Source organism: Heterocephalus glaber, unplaced genomic scaffold, assembly GCF_053883595.1.
Source record: "Heterocephalus glaber isolate CG9 unplaced genomic scaffold, H.glaber_assembly_v1.0 deba00000331, whole genome shotgun sequence".
NCBI lineage: Eukaryota > Metazoa > Chordata > Mammalia > Rodentia > Bathyergidae > Heterocephalus > Heterocephalus glaber.
The window spans coordinates 58,511,924-58,533,072 of record NW_028258142.1 but is presented as its reverse complement, the minus strand read 5'-3'; the positions used below and the strand labels follow the sequence as shown (position 1 = coordinate 58,533,072).

The 21,149-nt window shown below is 48.7% G+C and overlaps 1 protein-coding gene across 1 annotated transcript in view; it reads left to right on the top strand.

Annotated features, from left to right (window-relative positions):
* Positions 1-20,819, top strand: part of Colec12 (collectin subfamily member 12) — a 151,752-nt gene extending 130,933 nt beyond the window's left edge. Inside the window, exons 6-10 of the mRNA XM_004853176.3 lie at positions 9,815-10,294; positions 11,047-11,183; positions 12,298-12,407; positions 18,835-18,980; positions 20,142-20,819. Of these exons, the coding sequence (XP_004853233.2) occupies positions 9,815-10,294; positions 11,047-11,183; positions 12,298-12,407; positions 18,835-18,980; positions 20,142-20,161 (893 nt within the window). The 3' untranslated portion in view covers positions 20,162-20,819. The remainder of the gene's footprint in view (positions 1-9,814; positions 10,295-11,046; positions 11,184-12,297; positions 12,408-18,834; positions 18,981-20,141) is intronic.
* Positions 20,820-21,149: the final 330 nt, after the last annotated feature.

Genomic DNA, 21,149 nt, shown 5'->3' with positions numbered 1-21,149 from the left:
GTGGCTTAGTGCGCTAGTTCAGACTTGGGTGAGTTTCTTGAGGTTGGAGACTATTAACCCAGGCTGGAGCACTCTGAAGGCTCTACCGGCCTGACTCGCTTGGTGCTGGCACAAGGCCTCAGCTCCTTTCCACGTGAAATTGCTTGCCTGTTGTCAGAACATGGAGCTGGGTGTCCCCAGAGCAAGTGCTCTGAGAGGGGCCACGACAGAAGCCTTAGGACCTTTTACGATCACACCTCAGAAGTCCCACACCCGCTGCCACCAGAGCCTGTTCTTTAGAAACCACTCACTAGGTTCAGCCCACATTCAAGAGGGGAATAAGTAAAGATGATCCATTAATTGTTCATTGAATGAAAGGTCGGTTGATGTCGATCTTCTCACTTCCTGCATCATTTCGATGCCACTATAAATTGAGCTCCTCTGAAAGTAAGACTGTCCTAGGTCACAAAGTTACCATTAAGGGCTGACTAGTTGCAAATGTCCCTAACAGAGGGATAGTTGGCTGTCACAGTAACTGCCAGGCCACAGAGGGCTGAACTGATGCGATTTGTATATAAAAATCGAAGATTTACTGTAATCCAGATTATCTATATGAATTGAAAGTTCTTGACTTAAATTACACCTGCTTGTGAAGATTTGTAGCAACTATGTATTAATATTTTCTAGTCATAAACTATTTCCACAGGTTTTAATACTTACCCACTGGCTTGGACCACCAGTGGTACATGTGTGACAGTCCCATTGGGTGGCTCAGGACAGGACAGTCCTGCATGGGGGTCAAGCCGGTGTGAGCACAACATGTCCAAGTCAGAGGTGGCAGGTGTGAGATGTACGAATTATGGCCCTCGTGAACAAGTTCAGGTGAAAAGTACAATACAGAGGATGCTGAGCTAAGCTCTGGGCCATATCCAAAGAAGCCCTTAGGTGGCTTAAAATCAAGAGAATTTTAGGGCATCAAAAGACAGGGTACAAGCCAGAATAGACCTGAATCTCAAAAAAGGGAGAGAAGTAGATTCTATACACTGAAGTGAATGAGGAACTTATCTTCAAGCCTAAGATTTGAGATTATAAAGATAATTTGTGAGGTTTCAGGCAGTTTGCACTCAGCACAATGAGTTCTCTAAGAAGAAAGATCCTGTCTAGCTTCCTGACAGTGACAGAGCGCTTAGATTGACCGAATGAAACAGCACGTCTGGATTTCACCGAAGCATTTGGCAGTGATGCCCTTAAGAACGAGGTGGAGGAATAGGTGAATGTACACAGCTTAAAATGACACCTGTTCATGGTCTCCTAGAGTCTGTGGGTCAGGAGTCCAGGCGCAGCTCCAGTGGGACCTCGGCTTGGGGTCCCCCCAAGCTACAGGCTTATTGAGGGGCTGTGGTGACAGATCCATTCATTGCCATGTTCCCTTGAGTTCACGGCACTCCTTTTTTTTTTTAAACAGAGGTTTAAGTTCCCTGGCTGGCCTCGAACTCATGATCCTCCTGCCTCAGTCTCCTGAGCGCTGGGATTATAGACATAAGCTTCTGTGTCTGGTGCACAATTCATTTTCTCGAGCCTTAGTTTGAGGTTCCTGGTCTCTTTCTGGCTGTCCTCTGGGGACTGCTCTCAGCAGAGGCCACCACAGTTCCTTGCCATGGGGTCAGCCAGTACTACTGCAGCTCTTTCGGAGCCTGCAAGGGAGTCTCCCTCACTCGTCTGCAGAGATGGAGCCTTCAAAGTGGCTCCTAAACGAAGGGGGCACCTTCCCATCGTCCTTGTCATGTCCCGCTGGTCAGACGTCAGCTTCCACACTCAAAAATGGGAAGGGACAACACAAGCGCATGCATCACGGGGTGGGGGGGCACCCTAAGCTGGTTGAATGACCAAGTTTAAAGAGTGGGAGTTGCGGGGTGCGGAGGTCCACACCTGTAATCCCAGCTACTTGGGAGGCTGAGGCAGGAGGATTGCAAATTCGAGGGCAGCCTTGGCAACTCAGACTCTCTCAGAATCGAATAAAAAGGGGTGGGGATGTAGCTTGCTGGTGGACCGCTTGCTTGGCATACATGAGGCCCTGGGTCCAATCCCCGGGGGCAGGTGCAGGAGGCAAGATCCTGTTCAGCAGCTTTGTCTGCAAGCAGCATGAGCACATGAGTGGCCTGATGATCTAACACTTCTGTGACACAAAACTATATGTCCTGAGAAGTGAGAGAGAGAATGATGTTCAAAATGATCCAAGAGGCTGGAATCATAGCAAGACTGCAATGAAGCACAGAGGGAGCATGTAAAATCCCGGCCGGAGATGAAGAAGACCACACAGACCAACGTCAGTGGGGGAGCCAGGCCTAGAGGAAGTGAACAAGACGGGGGTTTTAGTTGGCTGGAAGCGATTAAATGTGGCTTCCAGGAAGCTAGTGGGATCTTTTCCTGTATTACTGAAAGTATGATCCCCAGAGTGAGGGACGTGGCATCTTCCTCTGGTCACTGGTCCTCCTGGAAGGTTTTTTCTGGGGACAAGGATTTCAAGAGGAATGTTCACAGCCCAGCACGCTCACAAGAGTAGGACAGGATGACAGGGTCTAGAAACCATGAGCCAAGAGGAAGCGTTGAGGACCCAGGACCTTCACCTATGGGAGACGTTGCCTAGTGGGTGCGGGGGCCTTCTCTCCTGAGAGGCATCAGAAGAGTCCAGAGAGTGAAACAGACGACTTAGGTGCTGGTTAATGAGAGATGATTTGGGCTTCATCGGTACCTAAGAACGTAGCGGCTTCCCTGAGCCATGTGGGTGCCTCAGCTTTCCAGGGGCCCGGCAGGTTCCAGCCGGGGGAATCAGCTTGGAGGGGGTGTCCTGGGCAGCTCTGCCATCACCTGGCAGCACGGCCACCTGCCTCTGCCTTAGAAGTCTCGACTGGCCTCCCTGGCCGTGACCTCACCAGGATGAGTCCACGGCTCCATACCCACGCCCACCCCAACCCCTTCGGCACCATGGCACCAAGAGGCACCTGTGCCCTGGAGGGGTCGGGTGGCATTGGTGGAAACTGGACCCGGGGTGTGGGTTTGGTGTCCTGCTGCTGGATGGGCTGGGGGAGAGAGGAAAGCAGAGCATGGGGTGTCTGCTGCGTTCTTAGTGGGAGCTCCGGGACAGGGCCCAGACCAGGTATAGAAAGGCTCGTTGGGACCTCTGGGGAGATATCTGTAGGAAGGCAGGTTCCCAGAAATGGCCAGCGCTCCGGTTCTGAGAGCTGCTCTTTCACACACAGTCCCCCAAGTCGCCTTAATCCCTGGTCCGATCGCTCCAAGCGTTGATCTGAGACCAGCAGGACACAGGGCTCACAGGTGCCCCAAGAGAACGGGAGCCTGGGAAGACCCCACCCCTGAGTGCGCCCCAGCTCTCCTCCCCCCGCACCTGCACAGCTTGTCCCTGAGTCGCCAAGGGGAGGGATTAGCACCGCTCATGTGGGCCTTCCCTCCCGAGATCCGAAACACCAGTGCTTTCTCCAGGAAGTTGTTGACTTGCATCTATTAAGCTCCTGTGCTTACAGTTCAGCCATCGAGACATCTGCCTCCCTAGAAGTGGAAGCTGTCAGGGCACAGTGGTGCATGCCTTGATCCCAGCAGTCTGGGAGGCTGAGGCAGGAAGACTGCAAGTTCAAGCCCAGCCTGGGCAACTTAGTAAGACTGTCTCAAAATGAAAGATAATAAAGGGAAAGGCATAAGGGTTAGTGGATAAGATCTCTGGAATTAGACCTGGGCTCAAGTCCCAAGTTGCCTCCTCTGTGCTGTGAACCTTTTGCTTTTGAGGACTCAGTGAGATGATATAAAATACAGCGTGCAGTGTCTAACATGGCATTAGCGTAATATTCAAGTGTGGACAAGTTCAGTTCCTAGTAAAGATTTCCTTCTGGCTGATGGGGTAACTCAGTGGTAGAGCACTTGCCTGGTGAGTTCGCTGGAGGTCCTGGGCTCAGTCTCCAGAGCTGTGGGCAGAGCGGGGCACACAAAAGGATTTCCCTTCCGTTATAGCTGCAACCAATACACTGGAGAACGAAGAAGCTTCGTATACACAAGGAATAACACTGTGCGGGTGGGGTCAAGGCTGACTTAGATCCAGTAGTCCTTCCTGCTGGCTTCCAGTGCCCAGCCCTAGACATGAGTCAGACTCGGGTGCTGCCGAGGCTGATTTTCTTCAGTCCCCATTCTTGGCGCGTCCACAGTATGCTGATCACTCTGAGCACTCAGATGAATTCTCTGCTTTCATTGTTACATCTCCGTAAGCTGGGAATCCCTAGCATTCCCCGTTTGCAGGGGAGGAAACTGAGGCACAGGGAGCCTGAGTAACTTACCCAAGATCAAACATCTAGTAAATGGCAGCCAGTGCTGGTTCCCCAGTGTGGCTTCTGCCATGGTATCCTAGTGCCCTGTGCTGACCTAAAACAGGTTTGGGGAGGTGGAGGACAGAAATCTTGTTTGCAGAAGTGCAGTCGGTTCAGGGCTGACATATGAGCTGAAGCATAGAGCTGCATCCAAAGGCTGGAAGGATGGGGGATGATGCAAAGTACAAGGCAGACTGAACAGGATGCCTCGGTTTCTCCCATGAACACCGCATGGCCTGGGCTCCACTTCCCCAAGCAGGACTACATGTCTGGGGTCCTCAAGAGCAGCCAGTAGAAGGCATAGAAGCCCACTGTGACCGGCAGGCAAGCAGCAGTGGTTTAACTGTCCCCTCCTCCAGGAGAAGTACAACAGGGACTTCTGTGACTTGCCAGAAGCACACTCTTCTAAGTTTGAGGTCAAGAATCAAATTATTCTTCCCAACAACTGCCAAATGATACCTATTAACACTTCTAAAGCCTGTACATTCCTTTTCACTTTTGCACTCTCTGGGTTACTAGAGGTTACATCTGATTGTCCCCCGAAGGCTGTGTGTTAAAGGATTGGTCCTCAGCTTAGTGCTGTTAGAAGTCTTCAAGTCACCGGGATGTGCCCTCAAAGGGGACTGCACTGGTCTCTTCCTTGTGTCCCAGCCATGAGGTGACAGTTTTTTCCACCATGTGCTCCTAGCCATGATGTTCTGCTCTATCATAGGCCCAAAGCAAGTGAACCAGTTGGTCATGGACTAACCTCTAAAACTGTGAGCCAAAATAAGCTTTTCGTCTTGTAAAGTTGATTATCTCGGGTATTTTTACAGTAAAGGAAAGCTAACACACAGATGTTTAATAAATGTTTGATACTTGCAGCCAAAGTACATTTTTAAATAAGAAAACTGCATTTGATCATATCAATAATCTTTTTCTACTTCTCTCTTCTTCCAACCTTACCACTAGAGGTTCTTAACACGAAGTCGCCAAGATTGTGGGTGGCAGTACTAATTAAAGTGGTTTCTCTTTCTGTTAGAAAACACATTTGAAACTTGTCCCAAGGTAGGGCACAGGGCTGTGCAAATTTTCAAGGGCTGTCGTTTGATGGCCAAAACAGAAAAGGCAGTGTTTTAAGTCTTCCATTGCATTTGAACTGCTCGAGGATTGAGGTTTTCAAGGATCCTGAAGTTCTGGAGTCTGGGGAACATGCGGTGGAGGTTTTGCTGGCATTGCAAACACAGGGCTGCTCCAGAGTCCTGGTGTTGATTGTTTTTGAGCATTTCCGGAGCTTGTGGCTCTTTTACCAGCCACAGGGGTACCCGAGCTTTTCAGAGTCACAAACCAGGAAGCCACCCACTAGGCCTTGACATTTAGTTACAATTTCAGCCGATTTGAAAGCAAGTCTCAAATGTGCTTTGAGGTTGGCCATCTCATGTGCTTCCTCCACATGGGGCACTGTTTTTTCCACTCTGCATTCAGGTTGTTACTACACAAGCTCATAAATACTCTGTCATTTCATTCAGAGGTGCATAAGGCACTAAAGATGGCTTACATTTTATTTCCTTTTATTTTCATTTTAGCAGCTGCCCAATAAAAGTTTCAAGAAAGACCTAACATCCCAGGATCACCCAGGTGCTAATGATCCCAGCACCCCAGGTCCTAGAGGAAAAAATTCTCAGGCATTCACAATCACTTTGTGTGAGGACTCCATGCTTTTAAATTGGCTTTAGCTCTTCTTCTCAATGATTAAAAACAAAAAACAAGCAGTAGCAAATTCCTAGCCTCACAGAAAGTATAGAACCAAACCTATTTTCATGTAACCCAGCTTCTGAGAGTGGCGGACCCATTTCTGCTACTTTTCCCAGGCTGTGAATGAAGACACCACAATAATTGTGAGCTTGCTGGTTTATCCACCACCATGGATATTAACCTTTATCTTATCAAGAGACATTTATCCCACATATGATGGACATTCAAAATCTGTTTATACTAATCCAGCTGGGAAATCCATCGCAAGTAGGATTTTAGAATTTTTCAAAGGCAAAAGCTTGCATCTTCTCCCGGTATCTTCTCCCTTCCATCACAAGATCTGGAAATTAGTATCTGCTGGTGTTTTTTTGTGCTGACTTTGGGAACCATGTTTGATGCCATTCTGCAAGTCACAGCTTATGGGAGGAATGGCTGGGGACATTCACAGCCATTGGCAGTTCATAGGGGAACAGCTGACCCCCAGAAAGTGCCCTACCTGGAAGAAATGGTTAGTGAAAAGCTGTCACCTCTGTAAGAGAGGTACTGGATTCGGGTCAGAAGAGTTAAGAGAGCTGTGTGTCTTTGAAACTGTCAGAAACCAGAGAAGTTGATCTGGAAGAAATGCAGCTCAGTGTCAGCTCAGCTGAGGACAGGGAGACAGGGCCCCTGACCAGCACTGTTTCTTTCATGATGAACCCATCTCCCATAACTTGGAGATACAGCACCAACTCCAGGTGTGAGTGGTAGAGAAACTAATTATTGCCAAAACTTTGAAAGAGAATAATTCAGTTTCCCAACAGACCTTCATTATTTGGATTTCTTGAGGTTAAACATGGAAGAAAAGTTACTTTCATTTGTTTTTGCAAATTGGCCTGCTGTTGATATTTTTCCACTAGAACCTTCCGTGATGCTATATCCATGTCAAAGGAACACAATGCCACCTTCCCCTCTATTCATCACTAGGTCAGTATTTCACAGCATGACTGTGGAACTAACTTAAAGGAAATATATCTGGCAGCAAAAAGCCCGCCTTCCCCATCTTTCCTAAGTGACCCAGGCCATTTGAGCCTCCTCCAGTTAACAGAAAAAAACTCAGATTCCAGCTGAGGAGACCCAGTGAATCAATTTTTAAGCGAGGATAGAATCAGGAAAGAGATCACCCCTTGAGGAGTCCAGAGTCCACCTGCCACGTAGACTGGTGGAGAGGCACCTCTAGGAAGAGGGTGATCTTTCCTGGGCCCAAAATGTTAGCATCCGAGCTCTGGGCTTTTACCAGGAGTGCACACACATTTGGTAAATATTCCTGAATAATGTCTGCGGGCCAGAAGGGCGAGGTGCTAGGTGGGGAGAGGTCCTCAGTAGACCGAAGGCTGAAAGATTAGAGGCAGGGAACTTCCATCAGAATGGCCTGGGCTTCAGTGTGGATTTTACAAGTGGATATGGGCAGAAGAAATGCTAAGAGAGGTGTGAAAGTGCAGAGAACAAGTTGCAAAGAACCTTGCTGCTGCCCTGGCCACGTAGGGTCTGAACGCTGTTGAATGAACAGACAGCAGAGCTGGGCTTAAGGAAGGCAAAAAGAGAGGAGAGGAGTCAAAAGCAGAGAGAAGGGCAGGAGGCCATGTGTGGGAAAGGATGATGGGAGGAAGTGAAGGACAGAGATGAGAAGTCTGGTGGAAGGCAGGCCAGGCTGGAGGTGCCCCTCAGCATTTCAGACAGCACAGCCCGTCTGACCAGCAGACCAGAGCCCAGGAGCGAGCACTTCATCCCAGTCCTCTAAAGTCTCCACTATCCAGTGGACAACCCTAAAGGCACCCAGTTAAGCTAGTCTGAGGCCTGGCCACTAATATAAACTCTTACAGCCCACGGAGCATCCTGCCAATAAATCCACGAGCAACACTACGGCTGACCTTGGGTAGGGAAAGTAGATCCAGAGCACAGAGAAGGATGGTCGGGGTGAAGGTACAGCATCTGTCCACCGAGGCTGGGGCGGGCAGAGGGAGATGGCCCTAAAGAGGTGGGAAGGACTGCTTCAGTTCACAGCCCATCGAGGGGTGGGAAGAAAGAGAAACTTAGGATACACAGGCTACCAATCTTTTCTCCCCTGCACACCTCTGTCCTTCTAACTTAACATGTTCACATCAGGCCCATAACACGCATGTCTCGCTGCAGCAGCTCCGAGCCACTAGTGGCACATCTGTGATTGTCCAGTGGAAAACGTTGAAGGCTTTCTGCTTCTGTAGAAAGAGTAACTGTGTGCGTCTTTCATTACTCACACAGAATTGTGAAGTCTCAGAAACTCCAAGATACTGCAGAGTAGACTATTTTGAGACTGTTACCTTCTTCGATGTATTCATTCCAATCTAAGAGCTGAATTCATGTCTCAACTCTACTACTAGACTGTGATTGTCCCAGTCTTATTTTCCGAGGTTTATCTGTTCTCAGTAGCTAAGTAACTTGGAACAAATAACTTGACATCTCTAGTTTATATCCTCATCTGTGCTATGGGAATCATGCCAAGGAAGAATTCCAGTGACGTATGAGTGAAGTGCCTTGAAAACCCGTTCACACTACAGACTCTGGGTGTGGAATGCAGATACGAGTCCCCTCTAACTCCTCCCTGAGTGAGCGGCTTGAGAGGGTCGTGGGGATGACCAAGCACTTGCCTTCCTTTCCAACTGTGGCTTTTTGGCTGGTCCTCCGAATTTTTTCTTCTAGCCTAGCGTCTATTCGTAGTAGACTAAAACCAGCCCAGAAAGTGTGGAGTGTAGGCCCTGCCTACAGTGGGCAGGGTCCATCCCCTCCCTCTGGGCAATGGGGTGAGGCTGAGCCCTAAGGACGACACTGACGGGACAGGAGTGAATGGAAGATGGGATGTGACAGGAAAAAGCCAGGCTTAGTTGTAGTGAGGGGACGAACAGTCAGTGCCTCTCAACCTCTCGCTGCAATGTTTGGTCAGCTTCGACTGTATCCCACCACACCTTACACGGTGTTTGTCACCTGGCAGATCATTAATATTTGTCAAATCAGTGGGGAAGGGGGGAGCAGTAGAAGGGAATCTTGGTCCCAACCCGCACAGCTTTTCTGCTGGTGACAAACCCTCTGTTGCCAGTGTCAACATGGAGCCCGTCAGTGCCGCCCTAAGAAGCTTTGCACCATTCAGATCAGTTCTGAATGCTTGGAAGGGGAAGGGTGAGTGGATTATGAAAAAAAAAAAAAAATACATATGGCATTGATTTGGCCGGGCTGCTGTGACAAAGTATCACAGACTAGAAGGTTTAAGACCGCAGTGCATTTCCTCCCAGTCGTGCAAGCTGGAGGTCTGAGATCAAGGCCTTAGCTGGACAGGATTCTTCCCAGGCCCCTGTCCTTGGCTTGCACATGGGCTTCTCCCTGGGTCACTTGTCCTCCCTGTGTGTGTGTGTCTGTGTCCTGATCTCAGAAGGACACAGACTGGATCAGGACCCACCCCAATGGCTTTATTTAACTAAATTACCTGTTAAAGACATCTCCAAATGCTGTCACATTAAGAACAGGATTCACCATATGAATTTGGGGGGAAATAATTCAGCCCATAACAACAGCCAAGCATAGTATGATAAACAAGCATTTCTTAGTATATATTTTACGCTAGATTTTCGTAAGTTGGAGATTGTGTAAGAAAAACACTTCCCATGCCATCATTCACAATGGACTCTGTGTTTATGTCATTTACTTTTTTGTGTGTTTAGGTCCTCCTGGCCCCAGGGGTCCAAAAGGCGACAGAGGCTCTCAGGGTCCCCCTGGTCCAACCGGCAACAGAGGACAAAAAGGAGAGAAGGGGGAGCCTGGGCCCCCCGGCCCCGCCGGTGAGAGAGGCCCAGTCGGACCGGCTGGGCCCCCGGGAGAGCGCGGCAGCAAAGGCTCCAGAGGCTCCCAGGGCCCCAAAGGCTCCCGTGGGTCCCCCGGGAAGCCCGGCCCGCAGGGAACCAGTGGAGACCCAGGCGCCCCGGGCCCAGCAGGCAAGGATGGGCTCCCCGGCCCCCAGGGCCCTCCTGGCTTCCAGGGCCTGCAGGGCACCGTGGGGGAGCCTGGGGAACCCGGACCTCGAGGACCGCCAGGCCTGCCAGGGGAGCCAGGACCCAAGGGCGCCCCTGGTCCCCCGGGGCCAGCAGGGGCAGGGGCACCCCTGGCTCTGCAGTATGAGCCAACCCCGGTGCCAGAGGCCAGCGGTAAGTCTGAGTCCCTTCCTAGGGGTTGGGCGCGGGCAGTGTGCACTCGGGGATGGACCCCAGCCCCCATTCCACCAGCAGTGAAGCAGCGTATGCTGTTCTCACAGCCAGGCCCTGAGCTGCTCTCCAGACACAGTTAGGGTCCCCCGAACTGGTGTACTTAGAGGAGTCGGCCCTCAAGAGACAGGAGAACCCCAGACGCTTCCTGCACGACTGGCCACCCGGAGCCATCCCGTCCTCGGCCAGCTCCACTGGCACACAGATAAAACTGCTGACGCCAAGGAGTCGTGGTACCTTCTAGTGCCCTGAAAATTAAACGTTTGGCAAAACTAACCAGTTAACAGCTCAGCCTGTGACCCGAGCTGTTTCCACTCCATTTCCTCCTGTGAGCCTGGGTTTGGTTCTGGGACTTCACATCCAGGTGTTCATAGGTTCCAGATGCTCCCAGCCTGACGATAGACATCTGGGCCTGCCCTGCTTTCTGGTGTTATTTCTGTCCCTGTAAGGATTAATCCAGGTGCAGAGGAACAAAGACTCAGCCACAGGCTTTTCCAGATCATCCCTTCCTCTCCGGGTGCAGTGATGGCATCTGTCAACATCAGCCCGGGCTCTGTGCAGGGGCACAGGGCACAGGCTGCTGCTGGCGTGCAAAGGACACAGGGCTGCAGCTTTGGCTTTGCAAACACAGCTGAGAAAAGGCAGAGTGCTTTCCAAGCTTTTCAAATCAGGGTTTTAAACCTTTGCATTCCTAGGCTGTCCGCCCCACTGGAAGAACTTCACAGACAAATGCTACTATTTTTCGGTGGAAAAAGAAATTTTTGAGGATGCGAAACTTTTCTGTGAAGACAAGTCTGCACATCTTGTTTTCATAAACACAAGAGAGGAGCAGGTATGTCTGCCACATTCTTGGTCAGGGAAAACTAATTTAGGGACAGCTTACACCTGGAAATTGCATGCTTATTAGGGAGTCGAAGATACTGAGAATTTGTGGTCACGGAAACGTGGAAGGCTACATTCGCTGCGGTGTGGACAAGTGGGCTTTTCCCAGGGACAGGAAGCATTTGTGGCCATGCCTGGGATTCCAGCCTTGGGTTTTGCCTTGTGATGTGTGGCTCCGCCTGGTGGCTGTGTAGAAAGTGGAAATGTGGGAGGCTGTCTCCAGCGCCCACAGAGAGGCAAGGGGTGAGCAGTGTAGGGATGGGACTGGACACGTGGCCCCAGAGGGGTGAGGAAGTGCAGAGAAAAATCTGAAGAGGCAGGGACCACATGTGACCATGACAGTGACCTTTACTTAGCTGCTGCCCTGTGCTAGGCCTTTTCTTAAGCCTGACAGCATAGGTCTTAAACACCCAAGCCCAGCAAAGTTTAAGAGACTGATTCACAGGCCGAGTAAAGGCAGAGCTGAGACTGGAGTCCAATTAGCAGCAAGACCAATGCTCTTCCTTTGGTGCCACCTTGTCCCGGTGGCTTCCTCCCTTTCCCTAAGCATCTCCACCAGACACAGCCCTGGAATACATTTTCCCACAGTGACTGACAGGGAATGAGCATCCACAGGGCAGTGGCCAGGCTCCTGGGCTTTAGGACTTGCAGACCTGGGCAAAGCCCAGTCGGCCGCTTGGTATCGCTGGTACATGGGGTGTGCACACAAAGCACTGCACACGGGACCTGGCCCAGAGGAAGGGCCAGTAACTCCACAGCATTCCACCTCGGGGACTTGGGAGCCACGGGCGGGAGAAGGAGACGGGGACCAGGGATTCCTCAAGTTGCCTGAGTGATTTGGAGAGAAAGAATCACTTCAGAGTCACGTGTAAACTTGTGAGAGGAAAAACATGAGTGCCCCCAAACAGTGCAAAACAAGTCCAATCAAAAGGACAGCTAGGGTGTCTACACATTCTGACAGACATCCTCTTTCGATTGTCCCTTTGCCGAAATGTTCAAAGAAAAAATCTTTCAGACAACTGTTCCCATCAATAGTAACATACCCATACTGGTTTATTTTTCAGCAATGGATAAAAAAGCAAGTAGTAGGGAGAGAGAGCCACTGGATCGGCCTCACAGACTCAGAGCAAGAAAACGAGTGGAAGTGGCTAGACGGAACCCCTGCAGAATACAAGTGAGTGCCGGAAACTTCCCGCTGGGTGCACATGGGCCTGTGTCCCCTCCTGCTGCCTTCCTCCGTGGCTTCCTCCATGACTTCCTGTCCTAGACCTGCCTGTCTCCTGCCAGCTCCTGGCAGCAGCTGTTTCCTTGCATTGGGGAAACACAGGTTGAGAATCGATATGCGGGTAAGCGAGGTTTCATGGAGTCAGTTTTGCTTCAGTTCTAAGAAGATAATCATGAGACTCACAGAACTGCACAGGCACAGAATGGTGCTTCTGGCCAAGGTGTTTTGTTTAAACCCCACGAGGAAGGATAATGAAGCTCATGTGGCAGCAGGCACGTTCAGTGTTTGAGGAGAGGAGGCACCCTGCGGGATGACATCATCGGTGGCCCTGACCTTGATCAGGGCTCGGCTCTGGAGCACACAGGCAGTTTAGCGCACCCCAAACTGAACTGCAGAATGACCACCTGAGGCTTGGAGAGCCCTGCGTGTCCCACAGCACACAAAGGTCTGCAGAGCATCTGGCGCCCAGGGCTGTCAGCTCCCCCCTCGTCCATCCCAAGGTGCTAAAGCTGACCAGAGTCTCCCAGCTTGAATTTTACTTTCCTCTGTGCCAGCCTTGCCTCTTCCACGCAGGCAATGTACAACATGCTGAACCAGACAGAGCGCACTTAGGAAAATCCACCTTGGAGGAGCTTTAGTTTGCTCGAGACGGAAGCCACACCCTACAGAGGCTCCACCAGGCAGGGCAGTGTGGCTGTCACAGAACCAGCAGTGCCTTTGGCTGTTCCATGTGGTGTCTTGGATCAAAGACGGTGTTGTGGGTCCTGAGACAAAGACTCCTGTCAGTCGAAGAGAAGCTTAGGGTCCAAAGGAAAGGCCACATAGCCTCTTTAAAAGCCTCTGCATGAGTGGGTAGACAGACAGGTGCCTTTGGCCTTTAAAAATCCTCCACCTGAAGAACATGGTTAAGGGAGGGAGGTGGAAACCAGAATAAAGCCATCTCTCTCTCTCTCTTTTTTAATCCCCAGGACTGGGGTAGAACCCAAGGCCTTTGCACTGAGCTACATCCCCAACCCTTTTTATTTTTAAAAGACAGGGTCTCACTGAATTGCCCAGGTGGAACCCAAATTTGTGGACCCCCCTGCCTCAGCCTCCCAAGTGCTGGGATTACAGACATGCGCCACCACACTAGCAGGCCAGCTCTTAAACAAGCAGCCAAGCATTGAGGTGAAATATTTGAAAACTTTAGGTCTGGTCCAAGTGTGCCTCAGACTGCCCCAAGGACAGTTCCTGGTACCTCTGGCACTCAGGAATGCCAGAGCTTGGAGGAAAGTGCCCCGCACAGCGTGGAGGCTTCAGGAGACCTAGGAGATGGGTGATGTCGCATCAAACACAGGCGCCAAGGAGGGCTGGAGGTGGAAGTTAAGAAGGGAAAAACAAATCTATTTCACTGACAATCAAGACAGCCAGGATTTTTTTTTTTTAAGGAATTGAAGGGAGCTAAACAACAACAAAAAATCCATTTCCTCTACATTTTTCACTGCCTTAAATGCAAAAAAAAGGTCTGGGTTAAACTAAGAAATTCAACCGTAAGCCTTCCTCCAAAATAAACTGCATTGGACCACGTGGAATGGATTGAGCTGGAACAGTACCGTGTTCACCAGCTCTGCCAAGGTGAACATTTGCTCCTTTTCCTTGGGACCCAGCAAGAATTATGTGATTTTGGGGAAAATGCGAGCCTTGGTACCCGGGCCCCGAGGAGATTCCCCGACTGGACCCTGTCTGGGCCCTGTCCTGCCCAAGGGACCCGTGTCCATGGAGGCATCTGTAGAGCCAATTCTGAAAGCAAGGAGAAATTGGGCAGGATGATGTGAGGTCTCAGTAACGGAAGGGCAATTTAATTAGAATATATAATAAACTGCACAGACCAGAGAAAGAGCCAGTGTGGGCAGGGCAGGGAATGCACGCGGGGCTACGAGGCCCCATGATTACTCAGCCAGGCGACCTCCATATCGCCATGGAGAAGTGGGGTCTGATGAGTTCCCGTGTCAGGATTGTGAAAGTTAAATGAGATTATGTGTGTTTGTATGTAGCACTTAGTACAGGGGTTTCCACATGAGAGGTTCTGAAGAAATCCTACCTGCAAGCACTGGTAGTACTGCTAGTGTGGTCATAACCCCAGTTACTATTGCGTAGACTACTACCTGGAATTTATGTATCTACAGTAGCCTGGCCGAGGGGCAACCACGGTACACACTCAAGTCTCACAGCAGGTTTGTGAAGACAAGGACATTCTGTCATGTCCTGGGAATGGAGACCAGGCTTCTGGCTCTCAGAGGTCTCCCACCAGTATCAGTCTCCCCAAACACTTCGCCATCTACTCAGACCCATCCTTATCCTCCTCCTCGGTGTTTGCGGCCTCTGAGCACTGACCCATCCACCTTTTCTTCTCCTGCCAGCCATGATTTCTGAGCTAGCAGTCAGAGAGACTATTATGGACAATGATATGCCAACAAATCCAATAATCTAGCATGGATGCATGTCTAGAATCACTCATTCCTACCAAGACTGAATCAAGAAGGGAAAGCCTGAACGAGCCAGTAACAAATGAGATTGAAGAAGTCAACAACCTCTCAGCAAAGAAAAGCCCAGGACCAGAAGCCTTCAAAGCTAAATTCTACCGAACATCAATGCTCAGAGGAGGATTAATAGCAGTCCTCTTAAATCCTCCCCAAACCGTACACCAGCGACCCACGCACCATCCCAGACCTTGCCTGAGCCGCATAAGTCAGCGCCGGCTTTCCCCTTACCCTTTCCCCAGCACACACGGCCCTTCTGAATTGGTTAAGGGCTTTGTGGTTACTGTTAAATTGGAAATGGGGGTAAACGGCTCTCCTGTGCCTTTTGGACTCACAGTTATTTATGCAGAGCCTGGTTGAAAGCAAATAAAGCAGCACCGGCGATGTGGAATAGGTGCCAAGAGCATAGGGTGCACACAGGCCTGAACGAGGTCGACTCCCCATGGGACGCACAGCCTGAATCGCCCCCCTGGCACCGTTGCTGAGCTGGGCAGGATGGGCCCAGCTAGGTGATGCCTTGGGGCAGCGCTGGGCCAGGCCCCAGACCAGTGTACTTTCTCATCACTGGAGCATGATGAGACTGCCATGGCTCAATTTGCTGATACAGGACATAGCTTTTAAAACACAGCCTCCCCAGCAAATCTGAGCATTAAAAACATAGTCTTCCCCAAGAAAACACATAGCCACACAGAGTTATTTTTCTTATTTGACCACAGACCTATGACAACTCCATGCCTGGCCAGCAGCAGCCTCTGATGGCAGATTTGGGTCAGTTTAGGATCCTGTAATAACTGTCACTGAACGATCCCGCAGTGGCCTCTCTGCTGGCCTGTAGGACATTTTTGGGGTGTGAGGCAGCAATGTGAGTGAGAGATGTTGCTCTGTTCACATAGGAAAGGGGGATTTCTAGGACTACGTCATAGGGAAGGGGTCCCTCCTTCCAACCCCAAATATGGACACAACAGAGACCAGGACTTCAGAGATTTAGCGATAGAACGAGGAGACAGAAGAGTCAATAGGGACGGAGCAGTCTCAAGCAACTAACTTAATGAATTGCTATTTTGGAACATTTCAACTAACAACTGAAAATATGCATTTTTTCAAGTACATATGGTAGGTTCAGCGAAATAGGCTATGTGCTGGGCCATAAAGCAAATCTCTGTAAGTGTAAGAGAACTGGAGGTATACAAAGTATGTTCCCTGGCGAAAAATAAGTAGAATAACAGAACACTATCTATAAAATCCCAAATACTTGGAAATGAGATAATCATGAGTTAAAGAAGAAACTACCAAAAAATCTGACATTTAAAAAAAAAAATCCAAGTATAACACGTCAAAAAGCTATGGGGTACAGCTAAAACAGTGTTTAGAGAGACATTTATAGCTTTAAAGTACATGTATTAGAAATAATTTTTAAAGGTTGCAAATCAATGATCTAAGCATCCATGACACAAGGGTAGAAAAAGAGCAAATCGATCCCTGAGTAGAAAGTACCTGTGTAAAGCACCCGGTTTCATCTTGAGCACCCTACACGTATGCAGTTAAGTACACAGAAAGAAACAGACCAGGAAGCAATGAAATGGAAAACAGAACGGTAAAACAAGGGCACACTAAACTGAGCTTTCGGCTCTTGATGGAATACGTGTGAGTGTGTTGTTTGGCAGGCTGTCATCGTGTACAGGTTCCACCTGTGCTGGGCAAACCAGATGCGTGCAGGACGCAGGCTCTGGTGGCCTCTCAGGGCAGTGGCCTCTCCCGCCCTCCGTGCTCATGGTTGCTCACCTCAAATCACCAGAATGGTGACATCTTCCTGAGGGTTTCCCAAAACACACCTGCATTTACTCTTCCTCTCATCCACAGACGACATTCGGTGGGAAAATGCTGTCAGGTTTGAGCAACAGCCCAACAGCTTTTTATGTTTACATCACAAAGATAAAACATGGGGTGCTTTTCTGTGCCTGCAACTGGCTCCATATCATGTCATTCCTTGTGTTTTTATAGTGCACAGCCTTAGAACAGAAAAAGACCTCAGCGCCCTCTCATTCGGTAACAACCCAGCTGACCCACACGTGACATGTCTGCCCACGTGGCCACGGCCAGGCCCTGAGAGAGGAATCTTCCACAAACCCAGCAGTGGGAGAACGTCTTGCTGTGGAGAAACATTTCTCACCACTATCATTTTCCTGTTTTGAGGCCAGGCCTTACCAGCAGATATTTCTCAGCCACATTAGCCTCAGAGGATGAGAAAATACGTGTACTAAGTTGTGAGTTTGGAAGGAGCTGGTCCCAAGGCTGAGAGTATGTGCTCTGCCTGCATCAGGCTGACCTCCAAATCCTCGGTGCTCCACACCCACTGGCTACTGTGCCTGCGCATTTCCAGGGCACCAGGGCTCTCAGTCCAAGTGCTTCCAAGGTTCCTGGTGGACTCAGAAGTACATATGCCACTAACTCATCACTTCTGTGACGTGTACATCGTGAGGTGGGATTTGGGGCTTTGCAGCACAGAGGCTGCTGGGAATGAAGTTATCCACTATTTAAGCGGACAGTCTTCTCGGTGTACAACTGTTCATTTGGCCGGTTCTGTTCTCTGATGAGGATGCACACTGGGAAGTTTTGCCACAAGTCACTCCCTGGGATTTTAGCTTTGAGGGCCTGGGTATTCAGTCTACAGAAAGAATTAACCCTGGGGCTGGCTTCGGGGTGCCCTACCTCCTATCCCCACAAAGCTGCATTCCACTTTTAGTCCGAAGGAAGTTTTGAGGACTGCATGTGAAGGATTCCAGTGACACAGAAAACCAAATGGAGAGAGGGGACAAAGGTGACCTCCTTTCTCATCCATCACTTAGTTATCTTCCAGTTGAGAAGTCTCTTATCTCCCTAATTTAAAATGACTTTAAAGGAAACACATGGGAATTATTATTACTGAGCTGACCTACATCCAAAGAAACCATATTTATGGAGTGTGCTGGTTAACAGAGAAAATATGACTATCAAATGTCGCATCCCTGTACTGGGTCACCGTCCCCTGGATTATGCCTGGCACACAGCGGTCATATGATATGATAAGCTTCTGTGAATCCTAGGGAAGTGCTAACCTTCAAGAGTGCGGTCCAGAAGCACATCTAATTCAGTGCACAGAAACAGATTCAGGAACCACGAACTCTGGCAGTGCTGCTTTGACCAGCCACATCCAAGTTAATACACCCCAAGTGAACTCGTCCTAAAGGAAACTTGTTTTTAAGAGTCTCTCTCAGAAACAGCAGTGAAATGCATGAGTCACTTTCAGTGAGGTTAAATTACTATTTTTTTCTAAAGTGATCAGCCACCTACATCTTAGCCAGAGAACCACTGCTAGTTGTTTATAATCGTAGATTCTTGTAAATGTGAATCAAGGGTCTCTCACTTTGTCTTCCTGATGCTTTGATATATTAGAGAAGATACCGAAATGTACAGATGTCTGTGTTCTCACAAGAGTGCGTGCACATGTGTGAGGTGCCTTCATAATGCGTGTGTATTTACACACAACTGTGCACACACATGTGCCCAGAAGCCAACCGTCCAGGACACATAGGAAAGCCATTCATCTAACTGGGCCCAAAAAATATCCACTCCCTGGGCACGGTGATGGAGACACTCTAAGTTACTTCGTCTTGGCAGAGATAGCAAGCCTGCAGGAATATGCTGCCTTTCTCTACAAACAGCTGCTTCTTATTCCAAATAAGAGTTTTAAACAGTACATTTTCATTCCAGGACAAATGATATGCTTCAGTTTTGATTTTTTACATTCATCTTCTCATGAGTAAAGAAAACCTTGACATTACTGTGCAAATAACACTCTGTTTCTGTTTTGCTAAAAGAAATTGGAAAGCTGGACAGCCAGATAACTGGGGTCATGGCCACGGGCCTGGAGAAGACTGTGCTGGGTTGATTTATGCTGGGCAGTGGAACGATTTCCAGTGTGAAGACATCAACAACTTCATTTGCGAAAAAGACAGGGAGACAGGTAAGCAGTGGATAGTAAGAGGGAACTCAGACGTTATGTCCTGTTAGTGGGGATAGTGGGGAGGAGGACTAGTGTCTTTCTCCTGGAGTTGTGTTTAAGTTAATAAATGTGCCAAATGTACAGGAAGTACTCAATCAATGTTGGCCTAGCCATTTGGGCCAATACCTTAGTTAACTGTTCTATAAGATATGATACCCAGCATTTTGCCTTTCGCATGAGTAGCTGTACACAGCCAACTCAGGCAGCAGCACATATGAACCCACATGTATTTATTGAGCATCTACAGTCAACCAGACATTGTACTAAAAATGGAAGAACATGGTCTGTGCCTTTTATAAGTTCAGGAACCAAAGAGGCCTTTGAGGCTGTCTGGACTTTGAAAGATGATCAGAAGCTTCATTGAGTGCATGACTCCTTCACCGGTAGTAGATGTGAAGTTAAATGTGTAGGGGGTGGGAGAAGTGAAGAATAAATGCTTAGGGTACTGGGCTTCTTTTGGGGATGATGAAAATCTTTCCTAAGAGTAGATCTCACTGGCACCACCTTGTGAATATACTAAAAACTGAATTAAACCTTTTAAAGGGTGGTTTGTATGGTTTTTGAGATTTTTTTTAAAAATAACACCTTTACTGAAATGTAACAGTGGTAAACAAAACCCTTAAATATATTTTGCTCAAATTATTATTTTTTTTTGGTACCGGGGATCGAACTCGAGACCTTGTGCTTGTGAAGCAGGCGGTGGCACCACTGAGCTAAATCCCCGGCCCTCAAATTATTCTTTTAAGTACCTGGGGCACACGTTATTAATATACCAACTCAGCAGACAATCACTGAGTCCTCTGCACCTGTCACACACTGGCCAGAACACAGAAGGCACCTGCAATCTGGTGAGGCGGAAACACGGAAGTCTGAACAACAGACCATGCCAGATGGTGATGTGTAACCCAGATGTCATTTGTGTGCCTTGTCTGGCCACTTGGGATTACAGTAGGGACTAGGCTTACAGAGAATAATCCTTCAAAATGAACTTTAGACATTTCTTTGAAAAAGTAAACACTGTTGAATGACGTGTTTCATTCCTAAAGATTTTTTCCTTTCGAATTGTACATTAATTTCATTCTTCAAGCAGAACTAACCCCCGTGCTGATGTCTCTCTTCTAGGACCATCATTGGCATTATAATGGACATCATGGTAATGACATGAGCAAATTTCCAGACAGCTTCTCCAGGGTAAAGGATACTCCCTTTGGACTGCATCAATTTCTCACCAGACTGGGGGAAAAGGCACTGAAAAACAATTACTGAAAAAAATCGACAGCTACTGTTTGTTTGCCATTACCCAAGGACTTGGGGACCCACATGTTCCCCCAGCATGACATGTTGATTTTCAGTGTGCAGACAGACTGAATCACCTAGATTTCTCTCAGCCAATAACTGTGCAATTACACAAATTGTATCTTCCAAAGTATGAAATGCTCCAATCAGAAAAAGACCACCATTGGTTGTTGAGCTGTGGGAAGAACTTCAACATACACTGTGTAAACAGTACCTTACCAGTTCTAAAATCCCTAATATAGGAAAACTATGCAGACATACAGATATATAGGCCAACTCTTAGTAATATGAAATATACTTAAAGAGCTTTTAAAACTTTGTATTTTTGTACAAAATATTTGCCTTTTACAATTTTCCTTTTTTTGTCATTTTCCCAATGTAATACATGGAGCCAAAGAAAACAATAATGGTACTAATAAAATCTCATAGGGTTTCTTGTCAGATTTAATTCTACCCAGTGGCAAAGAATTTTCTCAGTTGTAATAAATACACGTGTTATACGTATTTTAATGTATTGTTTCCTCAGAGGAGTGAATCACTTGAGGTGTCTGGAAATGTCCTTGCAGATTTTGCTGGTGGAGACACGGGTGTGGCTGGCGCTATCATCAGTCACCACCCTTGATGTGTGCCTGGTCAGCCGAGGAAGCGGCTAACCCGGGACGTGCGCTTGCTCCATGGCAGTGAAGCGGGGGTGCTAAGGAGGCATCTGCTGGGAAGGGCAGAGCACCTGAATCTGGTGACCTAGAAGGCCCTGTTTTCTGGCTCGTACACGAACAGCCTTAGTCTGAGACCCACACCAGAGCCAATACCGTCAGGAGAGTACAAAGCAACACA